At 35.4% G+C, this 20,548-nt stretch overlaps 2 protein-coding genes across 3 annotated transcripts in view; one reads left to right on the forward strand and one right to left on the reverse strand.

Annotated features, from left to right (window-relative positions):
- LOC127632484 (guanine nucleotide exchange factor DBS-like) overlaps positions 1 to 20,548 on the forward strand; it is a 90,650-nt gene that overhangs the window by 45,127 nt on the left and 24,975 nt on the right. Inside the window, exons 16-26 of the mRNA XM_052111072.1 lie at positions 7,046 to 7,112; positions 7,649 to 7,764; positions 9,472 to 9,541; positions 9,624 to 9,716; positions 9,809 to 9,901; positions 11,214 to 11,339; positions 13,289 to 13,510; positions 14,134 to 14,226; positions 14,601 to 14,679; positions 16,005 to 16,059; positions 16,191 to 16,288. Of these exons, the coding sequence (XP_051967032.1) occupies positions 7,046 to 7,112; positions 7,649 to 7,764; positions 9,472 to 9,541; positions 9,624 to 9,716; positions 9,809 to 9,901; positions 11,214 to 11,339; positions 13,289 to 13,510; positions 14,134 to 14,226; positions 14,601 to 14,679; positions 16,005 to 16,059; positions 16,191 to 16,288 (1,112 nt within the window). The remainder of the gene's footprint in view (positions 1 to 7,045; positions 7,113 to 7,648; positions 7,765 to 9,471; positions 9,542 to 9,623; positions 9,717 to 9,808; positions 9,902 to 11,213; positions 11,340 to 13,288; positions 13,511 to 14,133; positions 14,227 to 14,600; positions 14,680 to 16,004; positions 16,060 to 16,190; positions 16,289 to 20,548) is intronic.
- Positions 1,618 to 7,029, reverse strand: LOC127632492 (lactosylceramide 1,3-N-acetyl-beta-D-glucosaminyltransferase A). 2 transcript variants are annotated; one of them, XM_052111091.1, is made up of 4 exons: positions 6,925 to 7,029; positions 6,005 to 6,209; positions 5,309 to 5,391; positions 1,618 to 3,543 (listed from the first exon to the last, which is right to left on the reverse strand). In XM_052111091.1, exon 4 carries the CDS (start codon positions 3,265 to 3,267, stop codon positions 2,128 to 2,130), a length of 1,140 nt encoding a protein of 379 aa, XP_051967051.1. In that variant the 5' UTR covers positions 3,268 to 3,543; positions 5,309 to 5,391; positions 6,005 to 6,209; positions 6,925 to 7,029; the 3' UTR covers positions 1,618 to 2,127. The 2 variants fall into 2 exon arrangements, with proteins under 2 accessions (XP_051967051.1, XP_051967050.1); XM_052111090.1 differs by lacking the exon at positions 6,925 to 7,029 and having other exon boundaries at positions 6,005 to 6,469.

Here is a 20,548-nt window from a genome sequence, read left to right on the forward strand (position 1 = left end):
AAGGGCCTTTTCCCCATAGCCTTGGTTAATGTCTGACTCTCATCTGAAGAATTGTGAAGAATTCCAGCTACTCCCATTATTTTACCTAATAAAAGTTGCCAGTAATACATTATCTAATAGCAGGCTTTTGCCTTTATCATTCCATCATACTCTGATGGCTTCTAAAGAAATTTGATAATGTTTTTTACATGGAATACTTTCTTACACATACAGGATTAATTTGTTTGTCTCAGTTTGTTCACCACCAAGTAAGTTTACATCACATGACTGGTTTGCATTTGCATCGCAAAAGACTGTATTCTTAGTTCTCTCAAAACAGGTCAGTAGAGCTTTTATTCTTTCTATGTATAAACTGGTATGAAAAGTTGTTCCTCCACACCACAACTGTGACAGGTCTTGCGCTGCTATGACTACAGTTTCTTATTTCACAACACTAAATTTAACACTTGACTTTTTTTCCCCTGCTTTCTTTTTCCCTCCTAAAAAGTGTTGTTGTCTGATAAATTCTGCAAGATATTTTCAATTTTGTGTTGATTTCTTCTTTTTTTTGTGATCAGAAAGAGAGTTTTGCAACATGTAGATATAGTTATTTTTTTATTTTTAGCCGTGGCTAAAATATGTATAATGTGCAATTTAGCATAGCCAAACCAAATTTCTATGTGACTAAATACATTCGTATCCTTGATCTTTTAGCTGTTTTTTTTAATTAACTGAAATACATTTATTTAAAAATGCCAATGGCAGAAAATGGTTGTTAATGCCATTTATATGTGAAAAATACTGATGGATGGTGAAAGAGAGAAAAGTGACAGTGATGGAGTTAGGAATGAGACAAAACTTGCTTAAAAAAAGGGAGATGCATTGAACATTTTCAATGATTTTAATTCAGAATGATAAGTTGTTATACAAACAGATATGGCAAATATACATTTTTTGGCATCATTTCTGTGAGGAATTAGGTATGGTCATAATTTCAGTAAAAACACTGTATTGTCCAGTTCTTTCTGTGAAATTCATATGATACAGTAAAACATCTAAGGCTCAAATCCTCCTTCATGTTTAACACCATGTTGTATTATCAATTCAGTAAAATGTCCTATTGCTCTTGTAAGCAGAAGCATTTGACTTTAGATGTCTAGGAAAAATATAAAAAAAAACTAATTTGGCAAGAAAACATTTGGTTAAAACACTTCTCTCCCAATATTAAACAAAGACAGTTTGAACTATTGTGATGGTGCATTATATGCCAATTATAATTAGCAGGATGATGTAATAATATACAAGCCACACTCTTACAATCTTACAAAAAAACATCCAGGTCATTTGGGTATTTTGACATTTCATGCCAAATCACAGTTAAAAAATTAAAAATACTCCAACGTCATTTGTATATAATACTATAATTGCATGTACAGAATAATGAGTACTTGGTAACACTGTGCAATAAGGTTGCATTTGTCAGCCTAACATTTGTAAATGTATTGGTGTCATAAACTAACAATGAACACAGTATATATATATATATATATATATATATATATATATATATATATATATATATATATATATATATATATATATATATATATACACAACCATATTGTGAAGTATTACCAGTTATTGAAATGAGCTTAAATGAAAAGCAGTGCAGTAAATGCTATCATTATGTATAAATATTTCACAGTTTGAATAATATATTTATTTATTTTGCATTTTAGTAATGAGAATTAGATTTTATATATTTTTTGCAATAAGGTAAAAGGAATTGGGGTAAAAAAATTATAATAAAAAAAACCTTAATGGTCAGGAAAATATGCTTCATTTCATTGATGCAAAATATAATTCTGGGAGAGGTTCTTGAAAAATTTTGTGAGATTCACCCATCTCACCTTTGTCTCAGTTTGTCGACAGAATCATGGCACAGGAATTAGCACATATTGCATAAACACATTGGGCTGAACTTGGTTTCGATTGTGGCACATAATATGATCCTACCCCCCCATAATAAAACATTAAAAAAAATGTATGTGCATATTTTTGTATATTTACCGAAAAAATAACACCTTATTTAACATTGAAAACAAACGTAAACAAAAATGATGAAATACTGCTTGGAATCCCAGACAATTATGTAAAAGCTGCCAGGCATGAATAGGTGTTTGAAAAGTGTGGCTTACAAAGAAGCATAATTTTCACAGCTGTGCAATACAGCTTCCCTAATAATCCAGAGGATATACCTTCTACCTCTGGGGCGGTTGCAACCTTCCACAGATATCTGACATCATCCTCATGTCCATGAGAGGTGATCATTTTTTCATAGATACATGGGTGATAGGGTGTTTTCCCCTCACCCGAAAAGTAAACATGTTCCTGGGGCGAGACGCCGGCTGAAATGGCACAGATACCCATGAAGACATCATCAATGTACATCGAGGCATTAAGAGACTGGGAGGCCTGATAGATTTTGGCTGCCACATCTCCCGACACGACATACCCAGCCCCAGCAGTGTAATCTGGATAGGAGTTCCACTGGTACATCTCAAAGGACATGTAGTACTTACTGTTCATACGTCGAATGGGAGGTGCTCCCCTGTGCATGTGGCCAATCCAGAGGTCACGCACATTCTGTCTACTGAGATCCTGAAGGTAATGCACCAAATTGGGAGCATGGATGAATACGTCGTCGTCAGCAGACATAAGGAACCGGGCATGGGCGCAGTTCTCATGCGTCCAGCGAAACTGAAGTAGAAGTTTCAAAGTGAGGTTATGAAAGGTGTCAAGAAATTTCTGCTGAACCAGGTCACCGTGGTTCATGTGTTCTTTGTACAATGCATTCTGTAGGATACTCTGAGAGGGCATGTCTGGGGGGAGGCCCATTGCAAACACTACCTTCACGACAACACCCAGCTCATTACTTATGTAGGACTCATTACCCCAAGTGGAGCGAATATCTTGTCTTCTTTTAAAATTTCCTGGAGAAGATTTCACAAAGAGAAGCAGCAACACATCCTGGTCTTTACAGATGTTTTTGTTATTGAACAGATACGGGAAACTACCAAACCTTGCAGCTTCCTCTGGGCTGACACTGAGGCTTTTTTTTATGAAGTCATAGCTGTTGATCAGATAGCGGTAGGAGTATGACTTCACATGACTCACAACATGGTGATCCACGTTGTCCCAACAAACCACGAGCACTGACAAGATACAGCACATTGAGACAAGCTGTAGAAAAGTCAATTTTCTGACCCTTCTGCAATTCATAAACATTCTAGTGAATTAATAATTCTCTCCAACCCTCTTTTTATCAAATCCAATAATGCAATCCTGATTTACTTCCGTCAATGGTTTTTCAAGGATGGGCTTGCCTGAGTTCCATCTTTGTCATCTCTGTGCAAGTGTGTCGGTTTATCAGAAGCATTGACCTGAAACATTTTCCCTTTTTATTTTGAGTCATTTTTCTCACACTCTACACAAAATGGTGAATCCTTGCTTGTACTTGAGGTCAAGACAATCTACTTTACTCCATAACCCAGCATATGTAATCTGTAAAAAAAACAAGTATGATCATTTCAAAATGTACAAGCATAGATTTATAATCTTCTAGACAACATCTAAATATATATATATATATATATATAATGCATATATTTCTTTAAAAATGTAACTTTGTAGTAGGTCTGGGCGATATGTAAAACATTCTTTAGCGATAATTGGCTAAAAAAATATTGCAATATTCGATTACATCGTCAACCCTCCTGCCAAGGGTTGGTGAATTTTTTAGTTTTATTGATTTTGCTTTAAAAAAATTATTTATATATATTGAAACACAAAAACATAAACAAAAGGTCTCTCTAAATTCAAATTACACTTTAAATTAAAAAAAGCATTCAAATAATGAAGTGATCAAATGGATACATTTGCCATCACGCAAGCATCCGTCAATGACAATAGGTGGAAAATTACTAATAACCTACAGATTACGAACTAAAGACAATTAAAAATTTAAATAGAATGATAATCATTATAAATAAGCCTAAAAAATGCCCTTGTATTCCCAAAATAATGTTCTTGTAAAATTTGTGTTTAATGTAAAACTGTAAAATTTACAGTTAATGCTGCCTAAAAAATAAAAATGTTAAGTTCAAGGTGAACATGTCTTGTATTACTTAGTGATTTAATTAATTTCATCTTTGTTTCTTTAATACAACGATATTTATTACTGAACCCTTCAGAGTTCAAAAGTCTACATTTTGGCACCTATTCACTTGCATTTTATGGACCTACAGAGCTGAAATTTTCTTCTAAAAATCGCAATTTTTGTTCTGCAGAATAAAGAAAATCATACACATCTGGAATGGCATGAGGGTGAAAAAATGAAATATTGTGATTTTGATTCATATCCTTTTTAGAGCTGGGGTGAATACCCCAAATCCTTTGTGCTTGTATTTGTTAAAGCTTGTTTGGTCAAAGTATGGCACCTTACAAGGACATGTAAATAATTTTTGTTTATAATTAATAGATTTTTTAGCTCTTTTTAGTATTTTAATGTTGTTTTGAAGGGAAAAGTTGTGTTTTGTTTTATATCACCATTAGGGTGATAAGTGTTCATTTTGGTTTCTACAGTTATACGGTGGAATTAACTTGATATTGGTGACATAGCTGAAAAATCTATTCCTTTTGCAAGTTAGTTCAACTAACTGGCACTCGAATTAGAATTATATGCTATTTGGTGGAAATCTCCCTAGAATGTATTTATTTTTACTTATTATTATTTAATATATTATTCATGATTTCACAAAAGTTGTGGTCAACTATACTTCAATATGTGAGTTAATACAAATTAGTTTTACAATCCAACAAAAAAAAAATTAAGTTAGTACAACTAATTTATATTATGTTAAGTAAACTCAAAAAAACTGCCTAATAATTTTAGTGCACTAATTCCTTTTAAATGGTGCTGCGGTGTAACAAATTAATTTTGAAATATTCCTTGTTTTCTATCAGTTAAGGTCTTAAAATCTGCATGCAATAATAATTATAAAAGAATAGATTTGATACAGCATAGATACACAGCAGGATGTCAACTTTCCAAAAATATTTCATGTGAACTACCCAACAAAGATTCATATAGTCTGCAAAGTAATTATGATAATGATCCGCTTCACTTATATTGGATTTATGCAATAAACTCCCATTTAAGGGCATTAATCTTTTTAATACAGTTGTAAATCATTTAAGCCTACTATTTTTAAAATCACACCAGTATTCGCCATTATCACTCTATCTATTTGCTTTTAAAACAACATACCTCTCCATCAATTGCTCCACGTGTTGACAACATTTGTTGAGAGCTTATTCAAAACCTCGACCATGTGGGGAGACTCGCCGTTCCTGTTTAGTGAATGAAAGCAATCACCAACTCAGCGTTACGTTAAATAAAGGCAGGCTTTAAACCACTGAACTTTCAGATCTGCTGAGAGCTGTACAAAACATTCACAACTACCAAAAAATCATTACAGCAGCAAATCTACAACGCACATGATAATGAAAGTCACTGGATCATACACACCCTAAACTGATGTATGGACCAACAGGGTTCATCTGTCAAACTGGAAATATTTATTTAAGGAGCATGCACAGAGGAAAAGTAATTTTTAGATTTCCAAAACTGTTTCTCGCCTAGAGCTAAAAAAACCCCTAACAGAGTCATAAGACTCATCATTTGTCATGTGTTAAACAGCATATTTTGAAGAACTGATTGATTTCTGAAAAAAAAGGACTCTGTACTGCTGTTTCTTTTTCAGAAAATCATTTCAAATAAACAGACTCCACAGTTGCTCTGTAAATTTAGCAGTTCCCCATGGCTTGACACACCAATGAAGATACATTTTGTGCTTGGCATACAGAAGTTAATTCCCAGCCTGCTTCAGCAAGAACTCCTTGACCAGAAACTCTATGAATGTGTAAAACTCTCTTTAGTCAAATATTGAATTAAGTAACTCACTGTGAAATGTGAAAAGCTTTTTAAGCCCTGGACTTTTTGAAGACTTTTCATTTAGTAGCAGCAGTGTCGAAAGCAGAAGAATGTAGCTGTTAGCTGAGTGTCTATTTGAGAGGGAGTGTTTCCTGTGTTGGTGGGTGGGGATAATTTATTTTTCCCCGAAGCAGCTTTTACCATATGAACAACAGCTGTGGAAAGAGAGTCTCTCCTAAGACAGCAGAACAAGGAATTTAGGTCAGCTGGTTCACATATAGCATGCAGCACTACAGTACAATAAAAGTAATTAATCAGTCTTGCCCTGCATTTTAAAAGAAATTTTGTTAGAAAGGATTCATCTCTGAGTGGGTCATTCAAGGTGTTACAGTGACTACACTTAAAAAAACAATCAGTTCATTTTTAAGATTTCACCTGTGTAATACATTTCCATCAAATTGAATTGGGCGGTTATTAAGTTATGTACATATTATGAATTAAGGAAAACATACAGAGGCGTATGAACTTTAAATACATTAAAAACTAAATTCATATGTTTTAAATATACAGTTTGGTAAATGGCAAAGCAACCACAACTTAATTATAATTGGCAAAGTTAAGCACATGTATTTCAATCAATCTGTCTATGTTCTAAATTTAAACCATTTGATTAAATCTTTCTAATGTCAGGATTTTTTTAAATTATTTTCTTTTTTAAGTGTATCAGGGTAAGAGGAAGCAAAACAATCTTGTCATTTCACCATTGTTAGACCAACCAACTAACTTTACATTTCCATTGACTATTGTCACAGATATTGTGAAACCAAAATGTTTGCTAAAGGATGTATCATTGCTCTAAATTTACAAAATACCAAACAGTTTCAATGGAACGGCCATCATCATCATCGTTTTTATCATCTGTTACAATATAAAAGCATTACTTTACCTACCTCATCCACGTAACATGATGATTTAATGTTCATTTTGGCACTCAAAAACAGTGTCTCACCAAGCTAACATTCTGACCTTTGGTCTGATCACATACACATTCTTTTCTGTCTTTCCCCACAGTCACATAATGAATGAGTTGATTGAGACGGAGAGGCTGTACGTGGAAGAGCTACAGAGCATCATAGAGGTACATGAAGCATTAGACAAGAAATAAGAGAGGAAGGTGTGGCACATGGCCAGTAACACCTTTTATTTCAAGCTGAATTTTTGTTGGCAAACATTATGCAAGTCAGCTTGCACACTTAGTACATTCACATTTATACATTTATACATTTTTATATATATATATAACACAGCTCTCAGAATTTAGTTACCAAAAAAATACCTTACATTTAAATCACTTAAAAATTAAATATATTTTTGATTTAAGTAAACGTTTTAAATCAGGTACTTATGATCTCACACAGACCTCTTTTTATAAAATGATTTGAATTTAATACAAAAAAAAAATTACTCAAGATCACACACAAAACTCATATAAATCACTTAATATAATGTTATTTTAATTTATGTATATATAAGGATATGTCATATAATCTTGCTGTGCATTAGTTTACCAGCAGCATGGTTAAAATTCAAGTGAATTTGAATTGACATCTTTTGTTTTGACATGACATACGATTGATTGTGGTTGTCATTTCTAATTTTGTGAACGCACCGCAGGGTTACGCCACAGCACTGGATGATCCTGAATTGATCTATTTGATCCCACCATCTCTGGAAAACAAGAAGGATGTTCTCTTCGGCAATCTGCCTGAAATCTACCAGTTTCACCAGAAGTAAGGAAATTGCTGAATTAGGTGTGAGAGGTTATTAACACAGTAACCCATGAGAGAGACCCTCCCACAAGCATGCCATGGCACTTATGGACAACTGGTTGGGCTAGATTATTTTTCTTTCTTTCTTTCTTTCTTTCTTTCTTTCTTTCTTTCTTTCTTTCTTTCTTTCTTTGTAGTTAGCTGAATAACCCTAAAGTTTTGAAGCACACTAAACTCAATATTTCTGTCTTGTTTGCAAGTGAGGAACAAAAAATAAGGTTAATTTAAAAGCAAAACAAGGTCATTTTTCTTACCACATTGGGAAATATATACAGTATACATAGGCTATATATAAACATAATTCTCACTATATTTTGTTATCTGTGAAAACAAGGCTTTTTATCTTGTCATTTTGCTTATCAAGTAAATTAATCTTGTTTTTAGGATGCCTAGATATTTTTACGAGAAAACACGATTTTATTTTTTTGCAGGGTTGGATATCATATTGTGTCTGTAGTAAGTGTTTCTTTTAATCCATAGGGCTTGTCCAGCCCATGTTTGGCTGGCCTCATAGCGATTATTGCTTTAGAGTTCATTGTCTCCCACGTGGAGTCCAGTTACAGGGAAGTCCATGGTTTTGACAAAAGCAGGATCTATAGAAACCCCCAGAGCTTAGCGTGACTCCCTCATATGCCGCTCCCTAGCACCTGTTTCATATGGACAGTGAATCAGGCGCAGATAAACAACAGCACAGCATTGTCTTGCCTTATCAATCCCAGCTGTAACCTCAGTTAAGTGCTCTTACGATCCCTGAAACATTAGCCTGTCACCACATCATTAATGAAAACCCTGAAAAGGCTTTTGTGTTTGTTATGTTGATACTGTACGTGGTGTATTGATATGTTTGGCAGAGATTAAATATTTACAGGCTAAATTGAGATATTGTTATTCAGTTATGTGAATTTCTGTTGAATTATTAGTCATGTTTCCCATTACTGTAAAATTGACTTTCAGATACTCTCATTATTTTCTTTTATTTCTGCCCATCCTCTTTCACTCTCTTTTTTTTTGCATACTCCCCGCCGATTTACCTCTCATACACTGGCACCAGAAAGTATGTGGAAACATAAACCACACTTTAAAATACTGTATGTGAACGTCTTTTCATTATATAACAAAATCGAAAACCATATGGCATTTATTTTGATAGGTTTTTCAATTATGAAATGATGTCAACTTTGTAGAATATTTCCATATTTAATGTGATGAACTAGAGCTGTGATTTCTCTGCAAGGGCACCTGTATGAACCTGGGGGTAACAGACTTCATACATCCATTACAATTACCTACAGATGGTTAAATTTGGTTAAAAGTCATTAAAAATATGGCTTATAAGTAAGGTTATGTGAAGAAAAGTTGTTTGCAAACCCCTTTGGTTTGGTATCAATTTTTGATCTATTGCAATGCCCTTCAGATATTTAAGTGTAAGTTCAATTTGGCACGGTTAGTTCTCATTTACATTACATTTACATTATTTTTAGATGCTTTTATAGATAGCTACTTACAAATGAGGAACTTCACAAGCAATGAAATCACTGTTGTTACTAAACCTAAACATATAAGATTGAATTCAAAGTTGTTGTTTTTTTCAGTAATACAGCCACTGTAGCTTGTTTGGTGAATGATGCCTTGGTTCTTTGCTAAAATTCTACCCCACTGTTTGTGCAGAATATTTCTAAAAGAGCTGGAAAACTGTACTGAAAAGCCAGAGTTGTTGGGGACGTGTTTTTTAAAGCGGGTGAGTGACATGATGGATTGAGATTGATGTCTGTAGTGTGTGAGATGGATATCGAACACTGTTGCTATCTGGTGTCTTACAGAAGGAAGAGTTGCAGATATATGAGAAATACTGTCAAAATAAGCCACGCTCTGAGGCGCTGTGGCGGCAATGTGGAGACAGCTTGTTCTTTCAGGTGAGGCCTATAGACCTGTTTATGTTAGTTTTATAACTTCCATATGTTTTACATACAATATGTTTTCAAACCTAAAGTGGTTTTTGATGCAGGAGTGTCAGAAAAGGTTGGATCATAAGCTTTCGTTAGACGCGTACCTGCTAAAGCCTGTGCAGAGAATCACCAAATACCAGCTGATGTTAAAGGCAAGTCCTTCAATCTTATACTGTTTTGTTAAACATGTTTGCTTTAATAACATGGTGGAGATCTCTAATTAACATCTATTGTTCTAAGTTTATAGACTCCTTTTTAGAAGGTTTTAGAATGTTTTCCCTTTTCACTTATGAAGTGAGATTATTTTGTTTATGAAGCCATTTTCCTTGTAGTTACCACAACGTTGGTCCTCAAAATGTTGGTCTACACAAATTTGGTCGCCACAAAGATTGCACAACCTAAAACAAACAACAAAATTTTTTTTTTAAGTAATAAAGTAAAAACAGGAAAGCTTCATTTTTCTAATAATATCATTATTATGTTGGCTTTTCCAAAATCCCCTAACAAAAAACTAAATTATCTACTGTGACTCTTTCTAGGCCTTTCAAGCCATATCCACAAAACTCAACACACACACATTCAGACTGTTCTGACATAGCACATACACATTGTGGGTAAAACTTTTTAGAGGCACCGATTTATATTATTTTAAAGTATTTTGTATCAATACTTTTCAGTCCTGAAGAGAATATATTGGTAATACTTTACAACAAGGTTCCATTTGTTAACATTAGTTAACAACATTAGCTAACATGAACTAACAATGAACAATAATATAACCTTATTATAAGTATAATATAAGTGTTACCAATATATTTATAATCAAAATGTCTCTTGGTTCTTTCTCCATCTTGGATTTACTCAAATCAAAGTGTATTGTGGGACTGCCTTCCCATGGAAGGATACATAAGATGTTACCTTAGAATTTGGCTAAATGAGGTGTCTTTTGTGTCAGCATTATTAAGGCAGCTCACTAAGTTTTGAAATAGACTCTAAGTGTGATTTATCTTTTCTAACTGATTTGAATTATGTTTCTTGCCCAGCTGACGATTAAAAATCCATCCATCCATCCATCCATCCATCCATCCGACAGTGTGTCTGACCCTTAATCTGAAAGTCTGTCTGTCTATCTAGATAACTTATTATGATTTTTCCTCATGGTGACCATTGGATGGATGAATGTACAATTTTACTAACCAAAAATCCCCATAATTTAGTCAAAACCTGACCCCCCCCCCAAACACACACACACACACACACACATACACACATATGTTTACTTACAGTAGTTAGCAAAATAAAGCTAATCATAATTACATAGTTAGACTAAATCAAACTATTCACTTATTATTTTTGTCATGCTTAGCTAACTTTTGGGGACAGTTTTGGTTTTATCTAAGTGTACACTCAAACTTTATTTAGGTACACACACACACATTTTTCAATCTACTCTGCATATTACAGGAGATGCTGAAATGCAGTAAGAACTCAGAAGGTACAGCTGAGTTGGAGGAAGCTTTGGCCACCATGCTGGACATCATCAAATCAGTCAATGACTCCATGCATCAGATTGCCATCACTGGCTTTGAGGTTTCTGCACATTACATTATTTTTATATATGTAAATGTTTTCCATGTTGAGCAGAAATGTGATAAGATAAAAGGGGAGGCTGAAACTATCCTAACAGGAACAAGGAAAGGACTTTTGTTTTGAATGTTTTGAGCGTGGTGACTCGCCTCAATACGGGTGGTGAAGGACGAATCGCAGTTGCCTCCGCGTCTCAGACCGTCAATCCATGCATCTTATCATGTGGCTTGTTGAGCTTGTTACCATGGAGAAGTAGCATGTGTGGAGGCCAACGCTATTCTCTGTGGTATCCATGCACACAGGGCCGTATCAAGACAGTGTGGTGCCCCTGGGCACTATACCTCAAAAGCCCCCCAAAAAAAGTTCGATCACGCGCGTGCACACACACACACACACACACACACACACACACACACACTCCAGCATTGCAATCTTGATCAGACTGTACATTATGCGAAATAGAGCGATATGTATCGCTATTTAGTTTATTTATTTTTATACCGTGTATTCTCAGTGTAAATTCGTGCACCGAGACGTAACGCCGTACCGTTTCGGTTCAATACGAATAACTTACATGTACCGTCCCACCCCTAATATTTATCTTCATTAATGTCCTCTTCCTCACCCGAGTCTTCCTCGCTCCTGTCTCCCCCAAGGACAAGGAGAATATCCTCATTCGCCTGGCGGGCATCGCCGACGCCCTGACTAACATTAGCAGCTGCTGCATCTCCCCCGCTAGCAGCGCCAGCGGTGTCAGACTTAGTGCTGCTGGTGTCTGCAATTCCCGTGTTCTCCCAAAAACTGATGATTTAACAAAAATTTGTCGATCCCTGGAACATTTTTTATTGTAGCTAAACGTCTAGCATCCTTCTCTTTCTTTAATCTTCTTTTTGCGAAACCACTCAATTGCCGTCTGTCCATTTTGGATTTTGATTCATTTTCTGTAGTAGCCGTTAAAAAAATGACACATTTGCGCGTAATTGTTGTGGACCAACTCAACTGTGACAGATTGGGGAGGGGGGGGAGTGATAGTGGTCATGTTATCTTCATTTATTTATAATTTATTATTATTATTATTATTATTATTATTATTATTAAATTAGTGTTCATAAACAAGTTATGTATGGTCTTTCAAGAATTTCAAGTTAAAAATATAACAATTTACGAAAAATATTTTTAAAGCTTGTGTCATATGGTGCCCCCTAGTGGTTGTGAATGGTTGGTGCCCCTGGGCACTGGCCCAAGTGCCCTTATGGATAATCCGGCTCTGCATGCACAACTCACCACGTGGAATTGGGCATTCCAAACTGTGGAGAAAACAAACAAAAATAAAGTACAAGAGTAATTTATCTCTGAATTCATGGGCTGCTTTTGCCACAAATTGATCCGAAGCATTCACTAATCATGTCCTCATTTACAATAAACAAATCGGTGTAATGCATTTGAAAGTGAGACAGATTAAGATGAGATACGATTTTGTGTGTACGTATGTTTGTGTTGTTTGGAATCTGCTTTTGTATTTGTGTCAATGTCATAGATGGAGGAGTGTTTGGAAGGGAGTGAATTGTCCCTTCAATCCTGTATGTTTTTAAAATCAACATTGAATAGAATTTAGTATAATATTCCAGTAAATTAAGCATTGGCTGCTACTGGGTTTCTGAAGTGATGTTAAACTTTTAATGATTGCTCATAAATGCATTAATAGTGGACAAGTGCAAGGTTACTGTAATTATGACAGAATATACATGATATGGCAAAATTTGGCACAATTATATTTTTGTCAACAAAACTAATTTCAAATATTTTAGAATACGCTTCAGATCAAAATATATTTAAGATCATGAGAAACTTTTCAGTCAAGAGTTTTTAAAGTTTTGACTGGTAGTGTAAACAGTATATATTTGTGTGTGTGGGATTTTGTTTGTGCACATATAAATATGTGTGTCTTTCAGGGCAATCTGAATGATCTGGGCAAGCTGCTCATGCAAGGATCCTTCAATGTTTGGACAGACCATAAGAAGGGTCACAGTAAAGTGAAGGACTTGGCCCGCTTTAAACCCATGCAGAGGCACCTGTTTCTCTACAACAAAATGCTTTTGTTCTGCAAGAAGCGTGAGGAGACATCTGACGGTCATGAGAAATCCCCCTCCTACAGCTTCAAGCACTCATTAAAGGTGCAACAGAACTCATCACAGCATAAATTTGTGGCCAAAAAGGTTGAAGGTAGCACAATAGTTGACCTGGTTGAATAGTATTAACTTCATATTTACTCAGTTCTGAAGATGTTATCAGCCATTCAAGTAACAATTTGGAAACTTCCTGTTTGCCTGTCAAGAACAAATATTTGACACCATTTTAGTTGACCGAAAGTGATGCATGTGTGCCTGGAACAGCAAAAATAAATCTCTCGTGAGTTTTGTAAAGGTGCTATAAAAATAAACTTCATTTTTAGACATTATCTGCTGTGAAAGCCCCAAACTGCAAATGCAGGAACTAATTTTAGACTTTGCACAAGAATAGACTTGCTTTTCACACATCTTAGCACGATGACTTGTTCCTCAGGAAAATAGCATATTGCACTTTGCGCCACTTACAGATAGTGCAAACACTCCCATTCACGGCCAGTTGCACTTTGCTATAGCACGAAAATTGCACATAGAATTAACGCTCCTATGAAAATTTGATAAGGTGTAGCATGTAGTCATTCCATATTGCGGTGCACCTAGTGCACTCACAAAAATAGAGCCCAATGTGTTTAATCATGTAACAACAGGCTCATTGGTGTGTTTGATTATAGATGAGTTCGGTGGGAATCACAGAAAATGTAAAGGGAGACATCAAGAAGTTTGAAATCTGGTACAATGGCAGAGAGGAAGTCTACATCATCCAGGTAAGGCTCAATGCCACAAGATTATTTATAACATATTGGATGTCACAAAGAATAATAGAGTACCGTTATATACTGTACATTCACATAAACCATATTTTAGCATTTAAACTGCATGGCACATAAGCAACATTGTTGTTCTATTAGTAAATGGTTAGGTTCATTTATTTGTTTGTTTGTTTTTTACTTGTAATTTAGTTTGTTGCTTCAATGAACACTGCAAGTAAGGGCAGTTGTGGTATCCTGCCAACATTTATGTTTTATATAATTTACTGACTTAATCTTGTTGTTCCATCTCTCATCCATGGGAGGGAACTATTTTCCCATATCAGAAAAACTTAGTTTTAGGATGTGTCTGATTCAGTGTGCTCTTTCAGGCCTCCTCTATGGATGTGAAGAACACGTGGGTGTCAGAGATCCGTAAAGTCTTAACAAGCCAGCTGGAGGCTTGCCGAGGTATTTCTGAGAGAATTATGCTTCCAAAGGCACCTAAAAACATCCTGGTTCCAGCCTCCACATACTGTAACCTCTCCCTGGAAATTACAATCTAACTGCCACAACCTAGCATTGAAAACAATCCAATGTCACAATGCAAAAATAAAGAAACAAATGTAACATAACTTCCTGTAATGAAACATTATGCAAAACGAGAGAGAGCACAAGAATACAGGAAGACAAACGCTACATGCTACAAAGGTAAAGAACTGATATAGACAGAGAACAAAAGGGCAATATACAGTATATATAGGAAGCATATATAGTAAGTACAAGCAAAGTTAACAGGACATTGCTGTGGAACAATCAGAGAGAATCCAGGAATCAAGACAAGACAACAACCAAGAAAAAAATATTTGAACATAAATGTCCTCTCCTGGCCGCAAGGGGAAAGTCCTCTACATGACAGAGCCCCCCTGTAAAGGTGGTCTGCAGCTCATCTGCCTCATCCCTCATCTGCCACCATTGCCCCCAGCTGATCCGCCCCTTCCATGTCACTCACCGGAGCCTCCTGATAACCCATATTCTGTGCCCACTCATGACCCCTCATTGTTTCCCGCTCCTCCATCGACTTCCTCGTGATCTCCTGCTTTTTGCCTCTCCGGGCTCTCTTTATTTCCTGTGTTTTATGCATCAGGAGTAATTAATCTGTAATATATTGGTGACATTTTGTGTGGATTTTTATTTTTAAATTTAGTTTCTGGTTCTTGTCTTGACACTGTTCCTGGTTACCTCCCTTGATTGTTTCCAGCTGTGTAGTTTTAATTAGTCTTGTTAACCTTGTTTGTTCTTGTGTATATGTTGCCCTGTGTTCTCTGTGTTGTTGTTGTTTTTGTTCTGTTTAGACTGTTTTGTTGGTTTGTTCCTAGTTTTCTTGTGGTTTTATTTATTTTATTATTTATCTCTCTTGTCTGCTATCCCAATATTACAGTAAATTTATCATCTCAAACTTGTAAACCATCAAACTTGTAACAAATATTCCAAACTTAAACAACCTCAACCTGCAAACTTAAGACTTGTTCACATTTAACTTTGCATGACAAACTTTTGCAGGCAAAGAAAGTGTGAGCAGATGTGGAGTGTAAAACCCACAACTAGTCAATAATCTGTTTTTTTATGCTCCACTTTATACTATGAAAGGGTGAAGTTTATCATCCAAAACTTGCATGAACACTCATGCAGGTACTTCTATACTCAGTTCTCATCAGTGCATAAAAACGCTGAACACGTAAACATTGAACGATCTCTGAATGATCCCTTTTGGTCTCTCTTTCTTCTCCACACAGAAGCCAGTCAACTTCATCAAAAGATTACAGAGAGCATTTACCATGCCCCCATGAGGTACTTGGTGTGTGTGTATGTGTGAGAGTGTTTGAATACACACGTGTTTATCCTTTTGCCTTTTAAAAAAAAAAATCCACCACTGTGTTCTGCTAACTGGCTGTTATTTTCTTTGTGTTCTTACCTGACAGAAATGTGCGCAAAACAGCTCTTCGGCAGTCTGACTCTTCCAGTCCCGAAACGGGCTACAAGCGGGCTGACACAGGCACAAATCTGCGGCACAAACGAGGTGAAAGCCCTTTAAAATCCCATACAGAGAATTCACGCTTAAACATCATTCTGAAAATTATAACCTACCCTTTCTCTAACCAACTATTCAGGGTTATTCATCCCTTAGAATCACAGCAGTTAAAAAGCCCTCTTGATTTCTTGTCATTTTGAGTGAAATGCTTGCTGCTTGCTTTGAACCATTTAGAGGCATTATCATTAATTAGGACATTATCTCGAATCACCGTTGTAATGGCTGTACAACCAATGATGGGTAATTGGTTAATGGAAGGCACTTAAATGCTTCCTCCACTTTTGTGAGGTATTTCCAAAGCTCGGTTATAACGCTATTCACATCTGCCCAAGCATAATGACTCATATGTATTCCAGAACTGAGTTGGTCTGACATGAACTGCTCCCAATTACCTCTGGGTATCTAGTGGATGTCAAGTTGACTTGATTTTAAGCTTCAAACTAAACTCTGAATATTTGATTGCACTGACCTGGCAAACTTTGGCTACTCCAATGATAAGTTCTTCCTAAAAAACGCTTATTGTATCAACCTGGTTCTTTGTAAAAATTATGTTTGTAAGTTGCATAAAGCCAGCCAATCAGATTAGAGCTTGCCAGATCAAGAAAGTGCTTGCCATTTTTGTGTGCAATATGAATCAGATGGTCTGTGAATGGGCTGTGGGTAGTCTGTGCCATCTGAAGCTGAGAATACTGTCTTTGTTGCTGTCTGATTGAAGAGGAGAGGTGGTTTAGCATGAAGATTGTTGTGATAGGAATTTTGCTGCTCTGTTAAGTTGCATGTGAGTAAATGATTCTGACAGGTGTTTAGTTCCTCTGAGGATAAACGGTCACACTGTGCTAACCCAGCGCCCCTGACAAACCCACCCTGCAGGTAGTGCTGTGCTAAACTACAGGAGAGAATTATGAGTTTATGACCTGAAGTGGTGATGTTATACAAGTCTCACACCCTTCTGTCAGTGATGCCTCCAGGATATGTGACATGTCAGAATTAGTTGTTGTTCTTCAATGACCGATGCTGATGCTGGTATCTGGAGAGCAGGGTTGCCGATGGCCATTAGGCTAATACAGATGCACAGTATACATAATACTATTCAATGACTGCTTTTGAGATGTACTGTGCAAAAAAAATTGCATGTTTAATTCATAGAGTAGCATCTAGATTTCATCTTGGTAATAAAAAATATTATTTAGCATTTTTAGTCCAAAATGTCTTAAGGCTTGCCAGTCCAATCATATCATGAGTCAGGCAGAGACTTATTCATCACTCTGGAAATGAAGGGTCAAGTTAAGCGCATCCCTTTGTGACATGCAGTATTCCACAATCTGATTGTGCCTGTGCATTCCCTGGGAATCAAACCTATGATTTTGGCATTGCTAGTGCCATGCTTTACCTGTTAGAATACAGGAACAAATTGTGATCTTGATAAAAAAAAAAAAAAAAAATATATATATATATATATATATATATATATATATATATATATATATATATATATATATATATATATATATAATTTATTGTTTATTAATACAACAAACACAGAATAATTAACTAGTGCAATATATTTCTAACATTTAAAAAAAAAAATATTACATGAGATAATTATGGATATCAGATACTTGCCGAGAAAGGCCCATAAATAAAATTAATTCATTATGTAAAGATTAAATAATTATATGTGTGTGTGTGTGTGTGTATATATATATATATATTAGGGATGTTGATTTAATGCATTAATTCAGTGTGATTAATTTTATTACAAATAACGCATTAAAAAAATTTACACAATTAATCGCAATGCTCCCGTATAGTAATAAGGAAGATTACTGAGAAATGCAAGCTTGTAGTACCACCTGTTTACTCCAGAGGGCAGTAATTAAAATTTCAGCTGTGTGGCAACACGCAGTTTATACAGTGAAGAAAACAACCAGACAGCACAAAACCGACATTCGTTAGGTTCTTGTGTTCAAAACATTTGATGGAGCGCAAATTCGAACTAAGGGATCTCAAGATGTTTTTTAAGTATTAAACTATATTTAACTTGACACAGTGACATACACATTTTATTTTTATGCCGCAACGCACCTCATAATAAATCTCAAACTGATTGACAAATTCACTTGTGAAATAGATAGCTGTGAGCTGTATACCAATGATTGTCTTAAGATCAATAATATGGTAGTAAATAATACATTGTATTCTAAAGCCGTTTTTTTTGTATTGTCTTATCAATGATTAACTCTTCTGCCACAAGAATATAATGCATTTTATATATATATATATATATATATATATATATATATATAAATACATTTTTAATATTTAAAGATAATTATTTAATCATATGTTTAATTATTTTTATATGAGGGGCTTTCTCATTAAAAATTTTAATCGATTGACAGCCCTAAAATATATATATATATATATATATATATATATATATATATATATATATATATATATATATATATATATACACACACACACACACACACACACACACACACATGCACAGTATATATACAGTATATTCAGATAATTAAAATACATTACATTATTTTGGCAGACAAGTAAAGCATTGATTAGGCACTACAAAAAGGGTAATATTGTTTATTTTCATATCAAGTCTATCATTGATCTACAGTCCACAGCAATCCATTTTGCAATTGAATTCATCAAGTCTGTCTGAGGTAGGCTTAATATAAAGGCTTTTCTAAGGATTTGTCTATTTACATGTGTCAGATGGGCATTTTTAGAGCATCTCACTTTGGTTGCATTAAGTCATAAACGCAGCGTTTTTAGTTTCAAGTGAAACTTAGATTGAAACTTAGAAAAGCATGTCTCGACACCCCTTCTTTTCTCATCTTGTGCTGTCTACTGCCAGAAAGAGTGGTTTGTTGACTGTGCAGCTGCACATTTCCTGTACAGCTGGATAAGTTAAGCTTGAATTGATTTTTTTTTTACAAAAAAATGTTGTTTAAAAAATATATAATTATCACTCTGAATTGACATTTTAAATTGACAGCCATAATTTAAACAGATGCTGGATACGTCTACTCTCTTGTCCATCACAAATACAGGAGAAAAAAAAAAAGACATCCTTTAGGACAGAGTCCTCTATCTTCTCTCTCATTATCTTTTCCCCTCTGGTCACTTTTCTACCTGCTGGTTTAACCACAGTCCTCTCCTCTCCTCTTTTAGCTGAAGCCTCAGCCAGCTTTGGCTCAGAGCGCTCTGCTCTAGCTAGAAAACGCTTCACCTTACAGGGCCTGTCAAACCGCAGGTCTCTCCCCGCAGGTAAAGGCACAAAATCACAGCTTGTCTCTATTTGGACTCATCCATCTTCTCATGCTGATGTGCAACTGTTGTCCCCATGTTCAAATTAGTTGTCATCACACACTGCCAGTCTCACAGATCACTTATATTTTTTGTTCTGACGTGTGTGACTTCCAAAAAGGAATTCGGAATCTGAATTCTATGCTAAGCAGGTCAGCTTCAGCATCTACACAGTAAACAGCAGAAGAACCGAGAAACTTCAAGCTCAAGCAAATGCCATAGTGTAGTGTTTCAGGGAGCTTGCACCATGCTCCTGACATTTTCAAAACAGTATTAACATTTGTAAGGATGATGTTGTTTTTTTTTTTTTTTATCATGGTTGCCATTGATTTGTATTGCCTAGAGAGGGCCTGTGGATGTCCTTTGTTAGAGTTCCAAAGTTAGAGTTAAAGAAAAAGATCCTTTTGACCCTAGCATACAATGCCCTTTGGTAAATGTATATATGTAGATCATGATCATTGTGCGCCCTTGGGACAAAGCTTACAAATCTTTCGGGTGATTTTTCTTCAGTTTAGTGTAGACTGTTCCATACATTAGCCTATCTGAAAAGAGTTCAGTGGCAGGAGTTATGTAATTTCAGGTGATACTCCATTGCAATCTGTCTAACTTTTTACTACCTTCATCCGCCTGTTGAGAACATGTGATTTTGTAGTTGAGATGTTAATAAATGTAATCTCATAAGGATAGCTATTTTGATTTAGGGTCACAAGGGCAGCTGTTATTCTCAAGCTTCTCAAGTGTTTTCTTTTTATTGTTTTGCAGAACATAACCCGAACCCCCTTTCACTTGAACTTTTATATCATTCTAGCCATTTACCATTTGCTAAGGAGGCCACTGGATGAGTAGATGCAGTTTTCTGCTCAAAACGAACTGAAATTGTTTTTTTTTGTGATCCCTATGTATCACCCTTCT

This window comes from Xyrauchen texanus, chromosome 39 (genome assembly GCF_025860055.1).
Source record: "Xyrauchen texanus isolate HMW12.3.18 chromosome 39, RBS_HiC_50CHRs, whole genome shotgun sequence".
In the NCBI taxonomy this organism is placed as follows: Eukaryota; Metazoa; Chordata; class Actinopteri; order Cypriniformes; family Catostomidae; genus Xyrauchen; species Xyrauchen texanus.